The following is a 25,365-nucleotide window of genomic DNA, read 5'->3' on the forward strand; positions in this document are numbered from 1 at the left end:
ATGCAGAGAGAGTCAGTGGAGTACAATGATGTGAGGAGTGTTCTAATGTTCTTCTATCTACAAAATATAAAAACAACCTTCACAGTACTGTGTTAAACGCTCTTGCACTATTACTCTTCTACTTCACGATGCTGCCTTGCCTCCGGGATGTCAGGCTGAATAGCAGTGTGCACTTTTTTCAATAAAGGTTTTAAAAATTTAAAAAAAAAAAATGATGTGAGGAGTGTGAGGGAGTGAGAAAGATAATGTAGAAAAAGAGGTGAATATGAGAGAGGTAAGGGCAGTGAAAGGTATGTAGACTTAGAGACTTGAGGAAAAAACAAAAAGATGCCAGGTAGAGCCAAAACGAGAAAAGATATATAGAAATGGGTCGGGCATTAACTGTACTGGAGAAGAGAGTATGATAGCGAGATGGGTGAAGGGTAGAAAGAGGAACTTGGTGGTGATAAGAGGAAGTTGAGAGACATACGTGGCACAGAGAAAGTGGCGTGGAGTTTATACAGAGGTAGAGAGCTGTGAGAGGAAGAAATGGTTTGGTAGTGAGATCTATTTAAAAAGGGGGCGAGAGAAATAGTTGAGGTGAGAAGGGGGTGAGCTGAAATGGAGATGCAGATCATTGGGAAGAAGTATTTGCGAGAGAGAGAGAGATAGTGAGAGAGCGAGGGAGAGGGAAAGGGATTGTTGATAGAGTAAAAGTAGTAGAGAAATAGAGGTAGCCAGGAAGAAGTAAGATGTTTAGACCCTCACATACTAAGAATTGATAAGCAAAAAAAGGTTGCAAATTGTGCATTGACTTTTTTTAAACTCTTTTCAGATTTTGAAAAATGACCTATTTACTGGTAGTTCAGTTCACAAAATACTAAATCGCAGGATGTTGCAAAATTGCCTGCCTAATTAATATTTTTTAGGTAGGTCGTAATTGCAACCACTGCCTTTGGCCACATTCACAAGGATGGTGTCTGTAAGCGACTTCAAACCACCTTGTATGTGAGTGTGTTGAAATAAAGACCACTTTAAAAACCAATGCAGCCCATTGCCGTTAAAAAAAAAAAAAATAAGACTGGGTTTAAAAAAATACGTTTTCTTTTTTCCAAAAGTTACATAGTGTTGGCAATGAAAACGTTTTCAAGATTCACATAGGGGAATGTGCCCATTACGAATCAGTTACCACCCCAACTTGGGAGTCTGTAAAATTTCAATATTTTGTGACCACGGTCGCAATATTTTGATACAGCAGGCTCAGATTCACTATTCGGAAGGTGTGCCTAAAACATGCTTCTTTCAAATAATGATTCTAAACCCATTTACTGATTTGGAAATCCTCTTCTGAATGTTCAAATGTGTTTAGTACATTATAACAGGGGTTTTAGCCTTCGCAAACCCTCTGATTTACCGAATTGGATGGTTTGACACTGCTAAAACCGCTTTGGCCTTGAGGCCGTTTGAGAGTTGAATGAAAGGGAACAGAGGTAGAAAAAGAGAAATGTGAGGTGGAGAGGTGTGGTAGTGTACTAACAGTGAGGTAAATTTAGAGGTTAGGTAATGCAAGAGAAGTTTGGGTGAAGGAGGTGCAGTAGTGAGATAAATGTAAGGTAGAAAGAGCAAAGAGGTAGAAAGGTAAGTGAGGGTGTGGTGGTAGAGAATGGGCTAAGAGAGAGCTAAGGAAGTAGAGACATGGAGAAGTGTGATAAAGATAGAGGTATGGTATGAGAAGTGAAGTAGATTGAGGAGAGTTGCAGGGAGGTCAGATTGAAAAAGAACAGCGAGGTATAGCGAGAGTGATCCATTAGAGAGTTGAGCTAAGGACAGGGGATTGAGAGTGATGGATATAGATGTAGGCGCAGAGAGTGATGGAGAGAAAAGCAAAGTCATGTGAGAGATCTAGAGGGAGATACATTTGAGTGAGGTAAATGAGGGAGAAGTGAAAAAGACAAAGGACAAGTAGAGAGAGCTGTGTTTGAGAGAGAGTATGGCGGTGCTTAGAGAAATAGGGAGAGAGGTTAAGAGAGAAGGTTATCTAGAATAGGAAAGTTGAAATAAGGATAGAGAAATTGCATAGAAAGATAATGGTGCAGTTTAATTACCACCAACTGTCAGAGAGTGCAAGGGTTAAAGCTGGACAGGCCGGGCATGCACACTAATTGTATTGGGCAAAGGTATAATTTTTTTAGGGCAACTCAGCGCCTCAACCAAAGTTGCTGTGTTGCATTGTGCAAGTGAAGAAAGCATCACTGAGTGATACTTATTAAAAGTGACCTTCTTCTACACCATACTCCTGTGCTAGTGCACAAACTGGCTGCCTAGCACTACGCACAACCCTTGCACCACTGTGCAGAGGTGTGTGTGTGCTTTTTGACATTTCTACTGGAACCATACCCTTCCAGTAAAAACCCTATGCCAAGATAATTCTTAAACATTGTACGCATCGTGTGTGGTGTACAGTGCACCACAGATGCAATGTGTTGCATTTTTTGAGAAAGGAAAACATTTCTTCATGTTGGAGCCTGCTTCGAAGAGGTGTTATTATTTTTAAGCAAAGCCTAATCTGACCATTAGTAGATTGAGTTTTACATCAAAATTTGCTAATCTGTCCAGGTTACACCCATGTAATGCCCCTTTGGTGCAAAGGGATGCAAAGCACTATCTGTGCTGAGAAGCTGCCACCTTTCCAGCACATAATACATTTTGCGCTGGAAAGTAAACATACTTGCAAGAGTCTGCCATGCTTTGCATCACTTTGTGTGACTTTGCCGTATTGTAAAAACCTTTAGTAAATGTAATAAAGTTTGTTATGGATGCTCGCTATTAGATTAGAAAAAGAAGCTGGCTTTTTGAGCAATGTATCATGTTATTATGGCAGGTGGGGCCCCTGGGCAATTGCTTATTTCATCACAAAAAAGGGAACCAGGATCTATATTTAGGCAGGTCCCGCACACAAGCTCCAGGGACGAAATGAGTTCCAAAGGGGTGTGCAGTTCCTAGGGAAAGGGAAAGGTAGGTCTTTCTTCGTGATGCCCTCACACACCCCTGGTGATGTCATGCTTCATCGGTGGGCCTTGCTTCTCGTCGGGAAGGCGCTGTAATGCCTGACGGGCACACATGAACGGGGCTGTTTGGAGGAGATGTTTTGAAGAAGCTGTTGGGTGTATGCGGGTTTGAGGGCTTGGTAGTGCACTGGGCTAGTTAGATAAAATAAGTCTAGAGCGGTCCTACTGTAATGTATTTTATTCCTGTGGTAGCTCTAGCCTAATTAAAATATGGGTAAGCCCCTGCAAGGGTGTAATGTTCCTACAGGGCTAAATTAGTGTGGTAGGTCGACATGTTTCGTGCCTGTAGAGCCCCTAACGGGTCTAGTGGCACTTCTTCAGGACCATATGTGAAGTTGTGCGGTCAGTGTGCGCTACCATGGGGCTGGTTCGATCAATTTTTAGTAAGGTAGCCAGACCGGTAGAGGACCCCAGTTGGAGTTGTCCTGTGGTGTGTAAGACCTAGAGAAAATGGTTGGAAGACAATATTATTATTATTTTATTTTTATTGTCTCCCCCATCATTTCCTCTAGGTCTTTCACACCCCAGGACAACTCCAAATGGGGTCCGCTACCGGGTCTGGCTACCTTACTAAAAATTGATCGAACGTATGCGTAAGTAGGCATCAAATGTGCAGTCAGATTATAGGCCCCCCACCTCAGGAATTTCCAGGTTGTTGGGGAATACAGGTTTTCAAGACCATATGAGTGAGCTAGTGGTTTTTGTGGGCTAGCTACAGGTGGTATTGTATCCCTTACTTAACTGACTTAACCTTCACAGTGCGGTGAGCGTCAACGGATCATTCATAGTCCTGGAAAGAAAACGTTTATGATGAAAAAACCACAAACATTTTCTTCAAAATCAAGTTTGGTATGTGAGGGAAATGCTCCTCTTGTGTCCCGGGTAAAAAATGTTTTTATTTTTATTTTGCTGAGATGCACACCACGCTGTGCTTGGTGATGCCACAGCTAAATAAAATTAAGAGCAGACTGCGCTAATGGCGCGTTTTTCTTTCACTTTTGATCAGGGCCAGGGAGGGCCCCTATCAACATGGGAGAGGCAGCGCTGGAAATGACACAGGGGGGCTGTGCCTGGGTTTCCCCATCCCTCTGTGCAATAGTCTTTCTGGAACCCGGGGGTGGAAATGGGCACCTGCAACAGGAATGGATTAAACAAGGGACCATGCAACGTCAATATCGTGTCCACATCGTCCATGGTTAGGTAAATTTTGGGATCCTTCCTGTCACCAGTATTAAGGCCAACCACATAAGTATGGTACCGGTTTTAACAGGGGAAGCATGAGAACAGTGAGTGGTAAAAATGTTGGGGATCTCTGCAGATTTCAGAACCTTCCCTCACGAAAGTGTTCAAATGTGTGATTTCAAGCAGAATACGTTTTTCAGGACATTGTGGTCAAGAAAATGTTGTGGAATCCACGCAAGACATCCATGGGTATCAAGTTTTCATAAATGTCTGAGTTTGGTCGATTTACTTGGGTGGCAGCTGAACCCAGGCCGAAATTGCACAGCTACCCACAATGCTAAAATGAGTTGTTTTTCATGCCAAAACAATGATGTCTCCATGTTGTGTCTTGGGGCCTTTCCTGTCACAGACAATAGGCCCAGCCATGAAAGTGGGGTATTGTTTTTATTGGGAAAAGTGTGTGAACACAGAAAAGAATAACATCTTTTATGACCAATTGAGTTTTGCTCCTTTTTAAGCCAGGCTGCAAGAAAAAATACACTTTGCAGAAGGCTCTCTGATTCACATATGATAGTATTGCTAGCCCTAAAATTGGAGGTATACAAATAACCAATATTCCTAATCTCACTATCTTGAATACCCATTTTTCATTTATTATAAGCTGCAGCTCAGTTGTTGGCTCTGGGTTTTGCTTGTTTTTTTACTAACCGCAAACATTCTATATCCATGCAACCACTAGTGTCTTACTTACGTAATGGTAAATCGCCCATTAGTGCAAAAAATAGCAGATGAAAACATTGTCACCAAATGTTATGTTTTTATTTCAACATTTAGAATTTTGTGAAACCATGAGTAATCTAACAAATGGAACCTTGCTAAATTTGGAATTTTGTCTAGTTTTCAGAAACGTGTAGCTTTCCCAGTTAACTAATGGGTATCACACCTATTTCCACCACAGACTAGTAGGCAATTAGGTTTAAACCACAAAAAAAGGAAAAGAAAGATGCAAAAACTGTACTTACAAATTTTTCTTTTACAACTCTGCTTGTACCTTAAAGCTGGGAAGATTGTGATCTTGCCACAGCAAACCATTTTGCTGATGCCATTTTTAGAGAAAAAAACACCCATGCACTTTTTTTGCACAGCACAGATTCTTCATCTCTCCAACAAAAACAAACATTTGCTTTATTCTGACTGTTTTCTCAGTTCCCTCCAATTTAATCCACACACCCTAGGGGACCTTTAAAATCCCTAAGGTGTGTAAGGTAGAAAAAGGATGCAAATTTGGCCTGGATTTCTGATGTGGATAAAAGTTATGAAGGCATGAGATCGAAGTGTCCCAAAACATAAAACAAGCATTGGTAAACCTAGTAGGTCTTGCCTATGCAAGATTCATTCGCATTACCTATATGTTTTAGCTATGTTGTTCACCAGTGTGGCTACTGTTCAGCGTGGCTAAAAGTTAGTGGCATAAAGTAGAGTGCATGGAGTGGATTGAAGTGTAGTGTTATGGAGTGGTGCAGAGAGTCGTGGAGTGACATAGAGTTCAGTGAGTGTCATGGAGGTAGTAGAGTGTCAGAGTAGAGTGGCAATAGAGTGTTGTGGAGTGTCGTAGAGCAGAGTTGAGTGGCATAGAAGGTGTTGTGCAGAGTGTATTAGTGTTGTAGAGTGGCGTAGAGCAGAACAGATTGTCGTAGAGTGGAGTAGCCTATTAGAGTGGAATGTCGTAGAGTGTTGTTGAGTAGTATGACGTAGAGTGGAGTAGTGGACTAGAGTAAAGTGGAATAGTGTGTCATAGAAAAGAGTGGAGTAAGGTGGCAAGGAGTGGCATAGAGGCAGTTGCAGAGAGTGGAGAAGTGGTGTGTGTAGTAGAGTTTAATGGAGTAGAGCATCACATGGTAGAGTATCGTGGAGTGGAGTGGAGTGTAGTGTTGCACAGTGGTCTAGAATGAAGTGACATAAAGTATAGCAGTGCAAAGTAGATTTGCATAGACTGCAGTGGCGTAAAGTACATTGGTTTTGAGTAAAGTGGGGTACGGTGCTGTGACAAAGGGTGCTATGGCGTAGAGTGCAGTTGCGCAGGGTGGAGTGCCACTGTGTACAGTGGCATAGAGTGAAGTTGTGTAAAGTAGATTGTTTCAGAGTAGAGTGAAGTAGAGTCTAGTGGCATGGAGTTGAATGCAGTGGCATAGTGCGGTGGTGCAGCCTATATAGTGTCGTAGAGAACAGTGGCATATAGTACAGTGGTGCAGAGTAGAATAAAGTAGCATAGAATGCAGTGCCATAGAGCGCAATGGTGCAGGGAGGCATAGAGTAGAGTGGCATAGAGTAAAGCGGTGTAGAGAGCAGTGGCATAGAGCAGAGTGTTGTTTAGTGGCATAGAATGCAATAATGCAGAGTAGTTGGTAAAAGAATATATTTTAAAAAATGTAAATCCGTATTTGTAAAGAACGAACTACGCACCCTTAAGGGTCTCAAGGCGCTGGGGGCCGTCGTGGAAATTAAGTGAGCTATTGCCCAGAGTCACATGGTGCTGAGCTGAGCTGCTGCCGGAGCTGGGGGTCGAACCATGAACCCTGTGCTCCGAAGTCAGCTGCCCTGGCCGCTGCACCACACCTCTCCACTCTCCTCTCCAGTTGGTGTTGAGTGCAGTAGCATAGAGTACATTGGAAATGAGTAAAGTAGCGTAGAGAGCAGTGGTATAGAGTAGAGTGGTGCAGAGTAGACTGGGTAGAGTGGTGCAGAGTGGAGTGGTATAGAGTAGTAGCTTGGAGTGGTACAGAGTAGAATGCAGTGGTAGAGAGTGCAGTGTTGCAGAGTAGAATGGAGTGGCGTAGAGTAGAGTGGGGACGAATAGACTCGAGTTGTGTAGAGTGCAGTGGTGCATAGTAGAAAGGGGTAGAGTGTATTGGCGTAGAGAGGTATAGAGTAAGAGGTGTACAGTGCAGTGTCATAGAGTGCTGTGGTGCACCGTAAATTACAGTGGCATGGAGTGGCGTAGATTGCAGTGACCCAGTGTGGAGTGGGGTAAAGTGGAGTATGCATGGTGTAGTAGGGCACTGCTATTACAGACAATATACCTTCAATTAAAAGTGCCATTACATTTGCCCAGGCTTACAGTTTTACTGATGAAACTATACAGCACACTCACACGGTAAACAGGGTTTACTCCGAAGTTTTTACTTCGTATAACATTTCTCACACATTTTTTTACATCATAAAGACTGTTGGCATGCAAGTTTTTACAACGTCAAACTTTACCACGCATTTGAAGAGTAGGTGGCAGTGTTTCTTAATGTGACACGCTTTTATATAATTTTACGGGTAATTAAACAAGCATTTGCAGTGCAGTAGGTCTCGCATTTACGCGAGTTTCAGCTATTGACATTGTAAATTACAATGCCTTTTATTTATGTTTTCGTTTTTAAAACATACATAAAAGGCATTGTCATTTACAATGCTAATAGCTTAAACTCTCACAAAAGCTAGACCTATTGCATTACAAATGCTTGTTGAAATACTGTGTGTTTGTATGCTGGTGTGACTGTTCGTGCAAATGTGTAGTGGGGTTATGTGGAAGTGGCAAGCTTGAAGTCTTGGTGGACTGACGCTACTATCAGTCCTGGCTTTCTCACTATCACTTTCCAAACTGATCTGTTTAAAATTGCTTCTAATGCATTATATTACACAAAAAAAGCTAACGTCTGACATTTACTTTATTTCCTGGCAATAGCCGTTTTGTTCTATTTGTTTAAAAAGCGCCACTTCTTCTGTTACAAAAAATGTATTCAAAGTCACATAACCACAACAAAACATGGAAATGTAACACATACTCAAACGGAAATCCTGGTAGCTATGGAAATCGTTCTTTAATGTCATCGTTTAGAAAGACTAGAGGCCATTCGGAGACACCCAGGCAGCTTTTAACATACGAAGAGCGAGCGTCTTGCACTGTGAGCCCCAGCATCTCTCTTCTCCAATCCCTCCTACAGCGAAGGGGTGGCGCGTGCGAACCGCTGCCCGGAGCGGCGCGCACCCGCCTGGCTTTCCCCAGGAAAGGCACCCAAATCATGTGCACTCGCAGCCTGTCGTGGAGCTGTGCCAGGCCAGAGGAGACCCGCGAAGCAGCGAGGATGCCCGGCAGTGGGAGGTGAACTTTCTCTGACCGCGGGAAGCGCGCACCCTTGTAAGACACCCATTGCTGTATCTGACTAGCTAGTGGTCGTTACTTCTAGGATCAGTATGCAGGAAACTGAAAGCACCGGCTAAGCCATGCATGGGTGTGTGAAAACCACATGCGCACTTAATGCCTCACAGTATGCCAGAAACGCCCAAAGCAAAATAGACGGCTTTGCGGAGCAGGACACAGGGAAGGACAGGAGATGTGCAAGCGTACACATGACCCGTACGCGTGCACATCTCCTGTCCTTACGCGTGCACCTCTACTGTCTCCCTTTGCAAGAAGAACCGGCGACAATAGATCTAGCCAAGGCGAGTAGCGCATGCGCTGCATTGCTAGGCAAGACCTAGAAAGGGCTCCCCCAAAAATATAACATTTTGAAATAGTACCAAACCTGTACACAACAAAAGTAATTTATTACAATACATATATATATAATTTTAAATAATGTATTAAGAATTAATGTATAATTTGTTAATAGTTTGTGACGGTGTCAGGATTTTTCAGTAACAATAAGTGTGGTAAAAGTATGCGTGTTAGTGGAATGCATGGTGAAGGTGTTTCAAATGTGAGTGAATGCAGATTCATAGCACAAGACCAAATAACGACAAAAATATACCACAATCTTAATAAATACTCTTTCGAAGGAAAAATAATAGTTCAGGTAAAGTCTCTTCTTAGTAAACGATTCTTTAGCAACAAAAGTAAATCTTCTTCTTTAAAGCACAGTTCTTGGCAACAATGTAACCCCCACAGGAGTTACACGACGTCGAGGCAAAGTTATCTCAAAGGTTCGGCGTCGACCGCGAGGAGCGCTACGTCGAGCCCCGAGTCGAAACAGACCCCACAAAACACAGTACCTTTGGAAATGAAGCAACAATGGTCTACGGTGTCGAGACGTATCGGCGTCGAGTCTTCAGTGTCGATCGGGCCTCGGAGTCGGAGCGATCTGCAGCGGCGTTGACATGTGTCAGGCTGGAGCAGCGCTCACAGTGGCGAAGCGGGATACGGCGTCGTCGTAGATGTCGTTGCAAGACTGAGCAGCACTCACGGCGTCGTGAAGGGCTGCGGCCTCGATGCGATCAGCGGCGGCGTAGACACAGGGTCACTTGGAGCTGGAGCCGAACTCGCTACTCACTGGCGTCGATCGGGCCCGGCGGCCGGTGTCGAAGAAGCGGGACACTGGAGCCGTTACTCACAATGTCGAGCTGGATTCGGCGGCGTCCGTCGACGTCGAGATTGCTGGTTTCTTTAGAATACTGGAAGCACCACGCTCCAGTTCAAGCAGTTGACGAAGTCCTTTAGCCCTGTGACTTCCGCAGGAGACTGGCACTCTTCCAGTCCTTGGAGATTTTCTTGGCAAAGCTTGAGAGTACACACTCAGTTCTTCTCTCCTTGTTTCTTGGCAAAAATAAAGAAGCAACTGCAGGATTCCCCCCAGCAAACAGCACTCTGGCAGAAGGGGTAGGCAAGTCCTTGGATCAGCAGGCTTCTTGTCCTTGGTGTAGGTTTCCTTGTCAGAAGTGATCTAAATTCTTGGTTCAGGGGTCCTTCTCTTGTATCCCTTTTCTGCTTTGTTCTCTTTGTCCAGGCACGGAAATTCCCCCCATCCAGGGTTTGTTGTGGGTGTTGCCAGACCGAGGCATCTTGGCCTAAGGAGAGCAGGTAGCCTTACAATAGTGAAAAACTAAAATGGCTGAATTCACTATTAGGACATGCCACACACATCGGGGCTTCCTACCTTATGCTTACAATGCACCCTGCCCGTGGGCCTACCATAGGGGTGACTAACATGAAGTTAAGGGAAGGTTTTAGGGACTGGCAAGTAGGTGTACTTGCGCAGTCAGCATGGCAGTACCAGACTGCACGCAGGTTCTGCAATGGCAGACATATTTTACTAGGCCGCTTCTGTGGGTGGCACAACCAGTGCTGCAAGCCCACCAGCAGCATTTGTATTTACAAGCCCTGGCACTCCTGGTGCACTCTACTAGGGACTGACAGTAAACCAAATAAGCCAATCATGGAATCCAATCAATGTATCAATTTAACATAGGGAGCACTTGCACTGTGGCACTGATCAGCAGTGGCACAGTGCCCAAAGCAATATTCCAGCAAAACATCGTAAACAGAGGAGGCAGATTGACAAAAAATGGAGGAGAGACTCATGCCAATGATGCCAGGTCTAACACTCTCACTTTGAAGTCAGAGAAAGAAAAGTAAATATCAAGCTTCCTTGAAAGACAGAGCCTGACATTTGACCAATATCTTTGAATGCACAGCATATGTGACAAAATAAGAGCAAGATTTAAAGGCCTGTTTATAGTGAGTGAGTACTAGTAGAAGAATACAGTAAATAGGGTGTGGGCCATGGAAGTGACGAACTCAAGCTGGACACCCTAAATCAAATAAAGCCTGCAAATAGAAAGTAAGCAGATGTGAGATACAAACCACAAAGCCTATGGGAAGCAATGGACGGAAACCATTCCCAGGGAAGCTTTCTGAATGGCCTCAAGAATGTTGTTAACAAACCAGACAGCTTTGCTGTCTGTTAGTCTTCGACCTAAACAATAGCTGAGCTGTGTGACAGTGGAAAACCCAAACAGCTGAGAGTGAACTTCGCGTCACCCCTTGTCTATCTCAGTTCCTTCCCTGCTCCTTATTTGATGTTTTTTCTTCCTACTCTTGCGTTTGCCCTACCATTGTAATATTTCTTCTTTACCCTTTTTTTCCTTTCCGAAGAGGTGCATCCTTCCTATGCTGACTTAACAGAGGTATTTTATTTTTAGTTGAAGAACTTTATATGTGAGTGCGTGGTTTTATTCACCCTTTCCCTCACTGCCTCAGCCTTTCTGCTACTCCCCACCCCCTTTTCAGGCTCTTCCCACTTTATTTGATATTTTTAAATTATTTTTTTGCACATCCCCAGTAGTTGCACTCCTCTGCTGGAGCCTCACACTTCTCTCTGTTTGTGTGGCATCTCCTGCATACTTTATTTCCTATATTACCATTTGAAAGTAGCGGTCACCCATCTTGAAGCAGCAAAATAAAATTGTCTGGTATAATCAAACGAAATTCCAAGATGGCTGTTAGTGCATGGGCAGGCAGGGGTAGTCATCTTGGAATGCTTTACTTTGACAGGATTCTATGATGGCCACCAATGTGTGCACATGCGCCATCTTGGAATCGTTTTTCTCACAAAGTAAAAATAAAAAGTATTCTAAGATGGATAGCTGTGCAGTCACATGCGAGCTGATGCACTAGCAGCTATTTTGGAACTTTTTAATATACTTGGTGCACTTGCAAAGCCCGTAACCATGGTGAAGACAACAGCTCTAGCTTATTACAGGCGAGACAGATTGGCTTTGGCAGTGTTTATGTTTATTAGCTTCCAGTGCAAGTCAGGAGCATGGCAAGCAAGGGTATGGTTACACAAACAAGCTAAACATTTTGATGGGAGATTGGGTCAGACTCTTTGAAGGGTATAGGCATATCCTGGATGAAGCGCTCCCTTTCTGGACGGGTTTGTTAGGATTGCTGGCCACTTGGAAGCAGGGTGTCGGACACCAAAGCAGCTTCACGGCAACAGCCAGACCGTGCTGGGCTTCACATTGTGAATCTGTCCACCTCACTGAACTTTGCAGAGTGTGTGTGGGGTTCTCGGGAGCTCTTTTAGAGGCTCTTGTTGATACTGGTGACATGGACCACTGAGGCTGAAATTATTGTGGCGAGAGGAGCATGTGGACAGTGCCAGTTGGGCACTGGCAGTAGGCCACGGTAAGGTGGTGCCTGCCCTGTTATCCCCACTCAGTGATTCCTGGCAATTTGGAATGTGTAAGAGAGTGCCTACTAGACCTTTGTGGTTCCACCTAAGGAGAACTAAACGAAGACTGGCAAATGGGCAAAAGGATTTATTCGCTTAAAACAGCCTCTGTAGAGTGAATCACATGGAGCTGATTTAAAGAGGCTGCATGCAGTTCTGGAGCCCGCTCTGTCATGAGGAAGCCTCATGATGTTCTTTGTATCTATGGTGCGCACAGGGTTCTAAAAACACATTGATGCATAAATGCCTCCATGAAAGGATCCTTTGAAGCGACAAAGGTTGGCGTAATTGATACCGAGTGTGAGATGGAGCATGCCGACCACAAGTTTAGGGTGATGGACTAGCAATCTCAAGACTGCAATCATATGTGTTATAAAGTCCAACAGTTTGTGGACTGTGACGCTTCAACTATTACCCTTTTAGAATCAAAAGCCGAAACCTTTGAGAGTGCTAGAACTGGAATCCTGTCATTGTTTCTAACAGATAAAGTAATCAAGTTGCCTGACAAGCTACAGCTCTTTCTGAATTCTGAGGTTATGAAATGCGTGGAAGGGGTTGGAATGACTTTGGTTAAATTCTCCTGCCTGCCCACCACAGGCTCCCTTGGAGGAGAAGCAGGGACTGGCATTCTCTTTAGCCGATCTGAGTGAGGCAGTGAAGAGAGATTGTAGAGCTGGTATACAGTGAGAGGAGACTGGAACATACTCACATTTCTTTACCCGAGCAATGCCACCCTGATGTGAGCAATAGGCTTCCTCACTATAAAAGATGCTGTCTTGTCTGCAATAATTACCTGTGGTGTCCCACCCAGTTGCGAGTTTGTGATTTCCAACCACATTGCAGCACACAATTATCTGGAGACCTAGTGAAAGGAGCAGATTGCGGAGAAGGTGCCACCAGATCTAAGACCTGGATTAATGATCTGGCCAACAAGTGTGCGATGCCCGTTGGAGACCTGAGGGAATCTCTTTAGTGATTGATAGTTGTTGGTACACCTCTAAGACTTTAGTTCCCCGTGATATTTGTTTTTGTGGATGCTCTGTGCATCAATGTTCTCTCTCTGTTTGCCTTTCTGCCTTTATTAGTGACAGAAATATATCTATTTCCTGTGATGGGTGTATAGGAACATTCTTATTGGTTTGTTAATTATTGAGCCCACTGCGCCAGGGCTATCTGATCTGTTTGCTGTACTTGGTGCATGTGATATTTTTTTCTGTTGTGTGATTTATCTTTCTATTTTAAAAAAAAGTACATTTTGATGTTGGAGTGAGGTACGCACATAAACTCTTACTCCAACGTCCGAACTGTACAAATATCTTATCGGCTGTACCGTACCACTCAGTCTGGTATCATTTGTACGAATACCTTTTTTATATTTGTAAAATGCAGGTTCTCGGACAAAGTTAATTTGTAAATTAGAAGTTCAACTATATACTTTCTTAGCACTTTTGCTTACTGACTTGGTTATCAAAATAGGTATCATGCGTGGTTTTACAAAATTAGTAGGGGAGCCCACTGTCATTGTTCTTGTCGAGAAGTTTGACTAGATTTGGTATTTTAAAAGATCATTGGTGAAAGAGGCCATCAACATCTTAAGTAATTGTTTCCGTTCCGGCAGGTTGTAGTCCTTGACGCTGGTCTACCTTCTCATGATGCCTGCCAGAAATAATGTGGGAGGCAGCATCCCCAGCAGTAAAGTGAAATACTCCAAGCTTTCTGACACAGACGAGGGATACATCGACCTCCAGGTAAGCTGGCTGCCTGTTGTTGGTGTTCCTCTAACTGCTGCGGACCATTCCCTTCTTTGGTTGTGATTGCCCTCGGTCGTTGTTTGCAGGCTGGGGGACAGGGAGCAAGTGGAGAGATTGGTTCTTCAAATATCGAGATTGGAGCCACTGAACTAATGCAAACTCATGAACTGCATACTTCACAATTGTCCACCTTAGAGCCTCCCCTCTTATCGTGGCCACATGCTGCCTGACCTCACTCCTGGAAACAGAGCTACCTATGAGTAGGCACGAGCATGTCTGGACACTCGCCCGGCATTTAAAATATTACAGTTTGTTCCACTCATCACTTAATGTAGTTCCAGTGTGAAATAAACTGCTTGAGAGTCTCTGACCGGACTTTTTTGCAGTATTTAGCAGGTGGCTTTTCACTTGATATTTTAATCAATGTTTTGTGTTTATTTTGTTTTTAGGAATATTTATGATTCAGTGGATTTCATGATTTGATTTGTGCAAAGTGTTTTTAATATACTTTTTTTTTATTCAACTGGATAAATGTGAATGTTTTATCAATCCCTTGTTTGCGATTGTATGAGATATGAAAAACGTGAAACAATATGAACTATATATGTGTGTATAAGCTCAGTAAATGGCACTTTGTCATTTTCTGGGGCCCTGTTAAGACAGAATACTCAGCTTCAATTTGATATTCTTATGTATTTAAGAATCCTCAAGACTCGCGCCTCTCCCAGTTAGAGGTGATCCAGTGACCGATGTGACTGCCTTAGTGGTGTTGAAGTGAATGCCATATTACTTACTGGCAATCTTCATTACACTGAGTTGTATTTTCTTCATCACAATTCTTACTACATGAGTTAGTCTCCCCACCCACCTCAAAATTTTAAAACAGATATCCTACTAAAGCTGAGGACAAAGAAGAAATCTAGCTTTAAATGCTTGTTTCTTCTTTGGTTTTTTAAGAAGACCGTCCCTTCCTTGTATCTTCCAAACTTACCCTTGTGACCGATCTGCTTGTATTAAGCTAAATAGGACATTGTAGGTGCAAAAGTACAAAAAGCTGTTGGGAGGGAGGGACGAGAGCTGTGACTGGGAACACTAGGACTTAAGGCAGCGGTTCGCAAATGTTTCCGACTTGCGGCACGCTTGGCATATTGGCCGTTGACTGCGGCTCCCCCATTATGTTATTTTTTTGGGTTGGGTGGGGGGATGTAAGTCCGGCCTCGGGAGCCCTTCCATTTTTCTCCCTGAAAATAATTGGGATGAACGGAGCACTTCCATTTTTCTCCTTACAAAATAATTGGGATGCTGGTATTATATCCTATCCTATCCACTGTGGAGTCCGATGCAGTGCCAAGGACTGATTGGAGGGACGCAGGTTCTCGGAGAGGTAAAGTCATTTAAAATATTTCTGTTCTGGAACTGCAATGAAAATGGGAGCAGCTTGCTCAGCAAGAAGAAAGCTTAGCTTTCAACTCATGGGTGGAAATCTGAGCAGATACCGACTGGAAATGGAAATTCCAGCCACCCGGAATCTTTGTACATATTTCCTCTTCAATTGTGATCAGGCTTTAAGAGTGAAAACTGGCCTTGTCAGCTCAACGATATGATTACTAAATAGGGAAGGATAGAGGCAAACATTGTAGATGTGCAGAATGGTATTGCTGTCCCTGGTGTGAAGGAGCTGACACTCACCAACGTGGCACCCCACTGTCTCATTTCACTGCCTGCTGTAGTGTGGTCCACTTTCACCACATGCTCTTATTAGCACAACATAGCCGGCATACACAACTATCTGCATTTTGTTTGTTTAAATCCTAGAAGCTGACAGGCTTCTCTTTGTGATGAAAGAACACTGAAAGGCTTTTGAATACACTTAAGAAAAGTAAATAAAGCAGTAGCCCAGGCCGATGTTTGTGTCTACCTGCATTTTGTATAAACCAGCACAAAATATTTCTCTAGTCAAGCAAACCGAGGGTGCTTTGGCATTGAGTTTAGACTGCAAACAACAGCAACCTCAGTAACAGATATAGAGTGTGACAGTTTTTTGTACTCCCTGGACGGAGGTATGCCTTCCACTTGCCTTGTCACTGCTTCCTTTCACTAGCTCGGCTGGCTTAAATCTAGAGCAAGGATCTGTGGGGATATTTCTGCGTATGCATATATTCCGAACCCCTTATCGGACCCTTCTGTTAAAGTGATCCCATACAAGCCAGGCCCATGTCCATAGATGGAGAAACGCAAGTAATGAACATGGTTGCTTTCCGGAGCTCTGCTATACTGAGTACAGAAACTGCTCAGCTTTTTACAGTGTTAAACTCCGAATGATGGAGAAACAAATTTCACACCGATTATTCTCTTTTTGTCTCTGGCAAAGTCGAAGCGGGGGTGCCTGCATGATATGCGCACGCATTGCACATGAGTCTGTAATTATTCGTTTGTTAGTATCTGGGTGTATGTTTGAGTATTAATGGTTCCCAAACTGTGTGCTTGGTGAGCGGCGGCCCGGGTTAGGTTTGATGGCGCGCTGGGGTGCTCCGGCGCACAGGTTGGGAAAACCGACTTAAGGTAATGAAAAGTACTGGTAAGTAATCCGTGATCTGTCCCAGTACTTACTACGTGAGGATGTAGTCAAGCTTTTATTTTGTGCTGACACCAATAATATGATGACTTCAACCATGATGTATATAGTTTATTGAATAGTATTTTTAGCATTTGATTCAATGCAGCTTTTAATACTCTAGAACCAAGAAAAATAGCATAATTGCTCCCACATCCAAATAATAATGCAGAAAAAGGCCTTATGAACAGACCATGTACCTGCTCTGCATATCTCCTGCAAAGAAACCCCACATATCTCTGACCAAAAGATGGCCACTACTCTAGTGGAGCGGCCTTGTAAGTTTCATTAAAATTCCTCTCCCGTCGATACATAGGCTTGGGAATTGGCTTGAGTTACCTAACTACTTAGGGTAGTTGCTGTTGGTTTCTTTCTCTTATTAGCTGTACAATAAAAAAAAGAAACAATTTTAGCAACAAAAGTTTTGAGTTCTCTGTGTGGATTCGGCAGTGTTTATAGCTTACTTCTGGTATATCAGTAGAAATGTTGGTAAGTGATTACTTCCTCTCAACACATTGGTTATTGATGCTTTGATACGGTATGTATTTATTTTTCCTTTGCTAGGAAGAGGGCTGTCCCAACAGGGTGATTTTGATTTCAGTTGCCACAACAAGGGCAAACAATAACAATATAATTCCTTGCTTTTCTCTTCAGTTTAAAAAGAGCCCCCCAAAGATCCCCTACAAGGCAATTGCACTGGCAACAATACTTTTCTCCATTGGCACCCTCCTGATTGTGATAGGAGCCTTGCTGCTGACTGGGTACATTAGCGGAGGGGTAAGCACGTCTATACTTAATATGTATTCATGTTTTTATTTGAGTTTTTTATTTTGTTTCAGATTGAAATTGTTGTCCTGTGGGCAATAATAAAGGACCTGTCTTGTAAACTAGCATTCTGAAGACCATAGCTTGTTGAAAGACCTCTTTTGTTTTCTTTTAAATTCAAAATAATAATGGTTTTGGGGGAAAAGATTGCCAAGCGTGGACCTAAGTGCACAATAGATACGGAGAAGAGGATTGGACGTGTTCTCTTGACTCAAAAAAGGCTTTGCAGTATATGCTGCTATTCCTGGGCTTCTGAAAAGCATTGCATGTTTCACTGGTTAATGGTTGGCTGCTTTTACCAAAAGCAGTTGTATGTCTAACATACCTGAAAAATTGTAAGTTTACTGATTTATGGTGGAATCAGATATACTGCACCTACATCGGTAGAAATGGTAATATGGAAACTCTGGTTGAATTTCCCAAAAGGGTGTATTAATTAGGCCTTGTTAACATCAAGTATAGATATTGGCAGAGAAGTTGTAATTACGGCGTGAATTTATGGGTATCCCCAGTGGGCTCATTTAGATACCTGTTAAATTGCCAAATGCAATTAGAGGTGGAAATCATTGGATCTTAAACTTTTGAAATGCTATGCAAGCTCTAATCGGTCTTCAGCTTTTACTTAATATGAACTACAGCTCCGTCTTAGTAAAAATATGATAAAAAATATGATGAGATTACTCGCAAATATATCAAAATGTAGGAAGAGACAACAGCTTGCCCATTTAACACATGCAGAGTTTAAAAGAAAGTTATTAATTGTTATATGTGTAAAATATTTCCCTCTTGCTCTTAGCCCATGATATTGGTTTGCTGCTTTTTTATTATGCTGTGGGTGAAATTCTACAGTATTTTTATTTATTTATTTTATTGTAATAGATACTCTGTGATTGTTATACTATGGAAAGTTATAGGTAGTTTATCTGAAGTGTATTGTATTAATCAAAGATTATAATAAAAACGTATACAAAAATCATGGTCAGTAAAAGTATCAAGGGATCGATAAAACGTTCTAGACATGTGATTAAAATCAATGTGTAAACTGTTTGCTTAGACCTAGTCACATTATTTAAAATCAATGTAAAAGAGCAGTTTGCATAGATCCCGAAATTAATACTTTATAGGCTTGGTCTAAAAATGTCGTTAGTAATATTATTGCCTTATTGTCACTGTCTAGGGTACTGGCCCGATATGCTGTTATCTTTATTCTTTTCTTCAGTGTAAGGTGATGAAAATGTTCAAAAATAGTTATTGTTATACAGAACGATTTGACATAATATTGCTTCTGATCTTGCCGAAGGAGCTCTGGATGAGAACACCTTTTCTCATATTAATTATTTGTATACACAGGGCATTATGCGGAGTACACTACTGATAGGGTCTTGGATATTATGTGTGAAATTAACTGCGTTATACATTTTTTTTAAGTGTTTTTATATTTAGACCCTTTTAATAATTGCGCCTGTGTGAAAATATGTTGTTGGACATTTTAAAGTGATTTTAATTTTGTTCAAAGGCACTGGTTTGAATTATGAAATCATTTAAGTCTCTAGAACATGGGGACACGGAGGAGTGCAGTATGCTGTCTTTGAAATGTGGCACTAATTTATTTCATGAAGTGGTGATGCTCACTCACTTTGAGTCAGTGTGGTTGGAACTGGCTGCAATAAAGTAAAATGTGTACACAAGACCTGTAGTTCTTGCTGTTCTTCAGCTTGCTGATTGATTCTGTAAAAAAACACACACACACACACATATATATATATACATACATACACATACATGCACACAGACAGACCTTTTGTTTACTGTATTGCCCTGGATGAACACCTTTTTAACATTCAATCATCTCTTAGGAAGTTCAAGTAAGACTCATTTCTAACTTTTGAATACTTTGACCATTCTTGTGGCATTCTTCATATCAATCATTTCTGGTTTTTTTACTTAACTTTGTTTGAGCGTTTAACCCCTTGAGTGCTTTGGACGGCCGTCTGACGTCACGTGGGCGTGTGCTTTGGACGGCCGGGGGCCGTCCGAATCCCGCCCATTAATTAAAACTCCCCACAACCCGAGCATTTGCGCCGCGCGGAAGGGGTTAAAATCTTTCATTCTACTGTGAAACACCTGAATGATTTCTTGAGGCACACACACCACATGCATTATTTTCTCTGTTGACTGCCTCTATTAGAGTTGATTTTGAATCTTATAAAGCGCTATGATGCGGAAGGTTTCCTGGCACTGAGTAACAATAATAGGAACAAATGCAGTGGAGAATGCAGGTCTATAAGAAAAGATAGAACAAACGAAAGAATATGTGGGATCCGTCTCAGAGCAAGTGGCAGTTGGTTCCACAGTTAGGCCCCTATGAATCTAAAATACCTACCTCCCATCCTGGTAATTTTTGTTTTCAGATTGTTGTAGTTCCACTTCAGTGCATTATTCGTGGCCAGGTAAGCTTTATATATAAGGCATATGAACCCAAATTGAATTCTTGGCTCCCTTGATAATCAGTGTAGTTTTCTTCATGCTTAGGACACATGGTCACATTTACTAGCACAGCAGACTATGCAAACACCTGCCATTTTGAAGGTTCATTGGTAATCATCCGTAGAAAGACAGAAAAACTCGATTGAAAAAATCTAATTTAAATGAAACACAAGTGGAAACAAAGATGGAGTGTGTCTTTTTTGGGAGACATGAATTTGCCCTTCGTAGCGTGCCCGGGTCGTGGTAATGCGAGTTGGAGAATGCCTTAATACCGGGTGTAATGACAAGTGTAGGATGATTCCCAGAGATTTTGCTTTTGTTGCCTGGGACTGTGGGCGGAGGCGAGGATTTTATTGGGCCTAGAAACATCCTCTCACCAGTCTTTATTCTCATCTATTATGATTAACTCTGTTGTGTTAGCAACGAGCTTTAGAAAATAAAAAAATGATGCCATCAATTGCTCAACCGCCTCCAGACAGTCGTAGAGCAAGGGCAAGGATGGTTTAGACTGCTTGAAGCCCAGGCTTGCTAACAAAGATGTTGAAATGCTCCATGTGAATCCTGTTTACCCGAGTATTCTGCTGTGTCGTGACTGAGCTCAATCATAGACCACAAAAAGACTGATATTTTTTCTTGTCTGCAACACACTAAAACTATCCAATCCAAAGTCCCCTCCCCCCTTCTCTTTCGCTAGCCAAAAGGCTGATAGCCAACCTCTGTACTTTGGGTATTGTATGAGCATAATTCGGCGAGTTATGCATTCTTACAGGTCTGGCATAATAATAAAAGATACTTATCTAAACCGCTTTCAGAAGTATTTTTAAGTTCAGCCACATAGCCACACGGTGGCAGCATTTCCCAAGGTTAGTAACAAGGCAGTAGTACATTGTTAGAAAATATGTTTCCTGAGTATAGGATTAAAGGATAAGCAAAACATCAAGCATTGGCGACGATAGTAGATCTCTCCTTTGAGACCTACTGGCGCTGTCAAGGACTTTTTTTCATGCTGTCCTGCTTTTGCCAAAATTCATCTGCTATACAAAATGAACTAAAAGAAAAAAGGGTCAGTGGCTCGGCCACTGTCAACGCGTCATTTTGAGTCGTGCATCTTGGTGTTTGGGTGATTTTTCCCATGGAACATGTGAACACATGCATGAGACGCATGTGCCTTTTATTTATTTTTTAATTTACTTACCCGAAGAGGACCCGTGAAATGAAATGTGAAAATGAAGTAGCACCAAAGTGTTTTTATTTATAAAGCAGAAGAGCTGGCAGCAATTTGCTGCCTGGCCCTTGAGAAAAGAAAAAATAAGACTGTGGGATAGAGGGCAACAGAGGAGTGGTTTATGGCTAGAAGGGAAAGAAATACGCGATGGAGAGTGCCGCAAGGAAGGCTGGGGAGATGAACACGAGGGAGAGAACAACACAGGGCCGAGAGAAAACCACACAGATTGTGGGTGGTGGCAGGGGGAAGGCGTGGGGGGACAAAAAGACTTGAGAGAGCCACAATGAGCATGGGGAGAGAGAAGCACACGAGGGAGACCACTTAAAACAGATGCTCTCAAGGATTGCTTTAAAAAAAAAAAAGTAGTCGCAACAAGTGAGCAGTGGAAGGGTGCAAGTAAAGAGGGTATGCCCCAGAAGAGTAACAAACACAAGATAGACAAGGCAATCCATTAAATAAGAAGCAAACAAATGAGAGTGACAACAGTAAACTAGTGGTAAGCAGCGGTCCGATTTTAGGCCCATTGTAAGTACTTGGTAAACGGAGTATGGATCTTTTTCAACCATTTACCGTGTGCTGTCTGGTAGGCTCAACCTAAAAACGAATGGTTTCAAGTATGAAGGTCTGTGGTCCTTCTTCATTGCTACATCTGGTAAAATAGGCCACACATAATTTTAGGTTTCGCCGAGCCATTGCGTTAGCAATGCTTGCAAGCAGGGCTTTAAGTGGGCCGGGTCTCAAGGGGTCTGAGCACCGGCAGTTTTTTTCAGGGGGCCTCGAAACGGGTCTCTATCGGGCTCTGTTTTGAGCCCTGACACAGGCAGCCCGTTTTTACCCGGACTGCAATGACCCTGTTTGCTGTCACTGCAGTCCAGAAAAAAGTGCCAGGGCGCAAAACAAAGCCTGATAGAGACCTGTTTCGAGACAGCAGGCACATGGATGTGCGCTGCGCACACTGCTCACTTCTCAGTAGTAGAGAAGTTACAGCATGACGTCATGCCAGGGGAGCGTTGTGGGGGGAAGGGAAATCCTTTAAGAGTCATTTTCTTTCTGGATTTCCCTTCTCTTTCTGAAACTCAGGAGCAGCAACATTGTGGTAGGGTCACCAGGGATTTAATTGGAAGCTTTGTCAATATTATATACAAGTTATAGTTGCAGCTTATTTATCTTCTGCAAGTAATAACCATTGACAAAGCCAATATTACTTACTTATTGTAGGTATGATGTTACTTGTATCAAATATCTGGATGCATTGGCGGAAACAGCAAAATACAAGTCGGGCGGCACAATATGCTATGCACAGATTTTTTGCGTAAGTGATTTAAAGCCACGCTCCTAATTACACTGGCCACGCCCCTTTGAGAGACCCCCCAGTTTTTTCATCCCACTTAAAGCCCTGCTTGCAAGATATAAAGTAAGGGCCTTGAAAAGTGCTTCTAAAATCGGATAGGGTACAGTGCATGTGAGCACACCCACGCGCATTGTGCACAGCTTCCATTTGTCACCAGACACTTTGTGCGCGCGTTCCACCTCTGCTGCCACACTAATTCAGCTCACCAGGCTGCACACACCCTCACCCCCCATATGCTCGCTCGCCAATGTCCCTCCCACCCTTCCTTTGATCTCTGCTTTTCTTTGAACTTTCAGCGCGAGTTCTTACAGGCTCCTCTCCGCCCCCTTCCTTTAATGGCCCTCCCCCTACACAGTGCGCGCATCGCTTGTTTAAAAAAAAAAAATGTTATACCCAACCCTGCCGCATACTATAGCCCAAGCCATCGTTGCTGCTTATTTATCTTATGCAACTAACAACCATTGGCAAAGCCAATAGACCCGACTTATTGTCAGTATGCTGCTACACGTTGTATCATATATCTGAATGCAATGACAGAAACAGCCAAAATACAAGTGGAAAAAAACACAGTTGATGGACAGAATGCAGAACAATGTCTTACATTCACCCCAGTAATAAGATCTGGGCCTAAATCCATCGTTTTTTTGCACTCCACACCACCGTAGGTCAGACAATGGCTATATGCAAATCAGCCTCGACCCTATGTCTCATGGGAACAGTCCAGCCCGAACTACCAAGCCATGTCTTTCCTAGACCGGAATCAAGCATCCAAGGACCGGTTTCTGGCTATCAGCCTGCTTTAGCCTGGATAGCTTGACTCCAGTGATGTGGAGAGCCTTTGACTCACGGCTGAGCATACCCAGCCCACTCGGGGTGAAAATTGCAAAAAACACAGTTGATGGACAGAATGCAGAACAATGTCTTACATTCACCCCAGTACAAAGATCTGGGCCTAAATCCATTGTTTTTTTGCACTCCACACCACCCTAGGTCAGACAATGGCTATATGCAAATCAGCCTTGACCCTATGCCTCATGGGAACAGTCCAGTCCGAACTACCAAGCCATGTCTTTCCTAGACCGGAATCGAGCATCCAAGGACCGGTCTCTGGCTTTCAGCCTGAATAGCTTGACTCCAGTGATGTGGAGAGCCTGGGACTCATGTCTGAGCATACCCAGCCCACTCGGGGTGAAAATTGCAAAAAACACAGTTGATGGACAGAATGCAGAACAATGTCTTACATTCACCTCAGTACAAAGATCTGGGCCTAAATCAATCGTTTTTTTGCACTCCACACCACCCTAAGTCAGACAATGGCTATATGCAAAGCAGCCTTGACCCTGTGCCTCATGGGAACAGTCCAGCCCGAACTACTAAGCCATGTCTTTCCTAGACGGAATCAAGCATCCAAGGACCGGTTTCTGGCTATCAGCCTTCTTCAGCCTGGATAGCTTGATTCCAGTGATGTGGAGAGCCTGGGACTCACGTCTGAGCATACCCAGCCCACTCTGGATGCAATGACAGAAACAGCCAAAATACAAGTGGGGCAGCACACTAAGCTAAGCACACTTTTTTTTTTTTGCACGTAATTTAAGCCACTCCCTTTATTACATTACCCACGGTGCTGGCGTTATCCTTTCAATCCTTTTTTTGCTGCTGTACTGTCCCTCACATTTTAGCAAATTAAGGCGTTATGTGGGGCTGTTGGGGCAGGACGATGGTAGGTGGTATTGCAAGTTATTTCACCCTTCACCCCTTTCCAACTCATTGTAACCTCCTTTAACGCTGTGCACCCCTTCGCACATAGCTGACCATCACTGCGTGTTCTCTTCAGAGAGGCCAGGTATTGGATGGGCGTGTCTCCTGTTAAGGGGCGTCATTCATTCCAGTTACCTTACACAAGGTCACATTCATTTTTATTGTCCTGGGAATATTAGCTTATTTGTACAGAACTATAGGATGTCGAGCGACTCCGTGGCTCGAACCCGATTCCCAGTTCTAAAGTCAGCAGGTCTCGCCATTACACCGCATCCTGGGGTAAGAAGAGCGGGGCAGGCAATGCTGCATGGAGGCTCAGCTCGTCATGGGCTCGAGGTGCCAACAGGACCTCGGGCTGAGCCAGAGCCATGCGTCTCTCTCCCCCCCCCCCCAAACACCCATCCCCCCTAAACCCCCCCCCCCCACTCCAGTATTCAGGGACCTGAGCCGAGCCTGCCAGGATCACTCTACAGGCCTCTGCTCTGTTGATCTGGGCGGCATTAAACGAAGAGTTTACTTTAAGGTGATGCCACCAGTCCTCGCTTCCTTCCTGATGGCTCTGCGCACAAGGCGCCTCGCTCGGCACACAGCTGCTTTCTCCTAGTGCTGCATGCATCTAGCTCACTAAAGCCTCACTAAAGCTTGACGATGAGTTCAAGCGCAGTGAAGACCTTTTACAATAGTTGACTAGTTATCTTTCATTTGTTTATTGGTGCATTTGGATGATAAACAGGTACTGCTAATAAGGTGAAATCTTTGCCCAGATGGTGTTACCGTGAGTTAAAAAGACAAAATAGTTAAGTAATATAACAAAATGTGTTGCATTATGCCGCATAATTTGCCTTTTCTTGCTAAACAATTTAGCGGCATACTTTGGTCCATCACTGCCACATAATCCCAGTGGTCCTAGATATAATGTTCTAGTTAGACCACTATTTCTATGTCAGGAGAGTTTAAAAGCTCAGAAATAGACGTGCATACTTTTGTAATCGTCTAGCGTAGGGGCGTCATGTTGGGTTCTCGCACATGACCTATTTTGCATCTGTTTTCTCACATTTCGGTAGCTTTTGTAAATTCAGTTGGATAATTTAGGTGGCTCCTGGACATGTCACAGCAGCTTCTTTT

General features: G+C 43.2%; 1 protein-coding gene across 3 annotated transcripts in view; it reads left to right on the forward strand.

Annotated features, from left to right (window-relative positions):
* TMEM230 (transmembrane protein 230) overlaps positions 1-25,365 on the forward strand; it is a 77,648-nt gene that overhangs the window by 23,168 nt on the left and 29,115 nt on the right. For all 3 annotated transcript variants that reach the window (XM_086943511.1, XM_086943512.1, XM_086943513.1), the window contains 2 exons: positions 13,848-13,977; positions 17,249-17,371. In XM_086943511.1, the coding sequence (XP_086799637.1) occupies positions 13,879-13,977; positions 17,249-17,371 (222 nt within the window). In that variant the 5' untranslated portion in view covers positions 13,848-13,878. The remainder of the gene's footprint in view (positions 1-13,847; positions 13,978-17,248; positions 17,372-25,365) is intronic.

This window comes from Lissotriton vulgaris, chromosome 11, assembly GCF_964263255.1.
Source record: "Lissotriton vulgaris chromosome 11, aLisVul1.2, whole genome shotgun sequence".
In the NCBI taxonomy this organism is placed as follows: Eukaryota; Metazoa; Chordata; class Amphibia; order Caudata; family Salamandridae; genus Lissotriton; species Lissotriton vulgaris.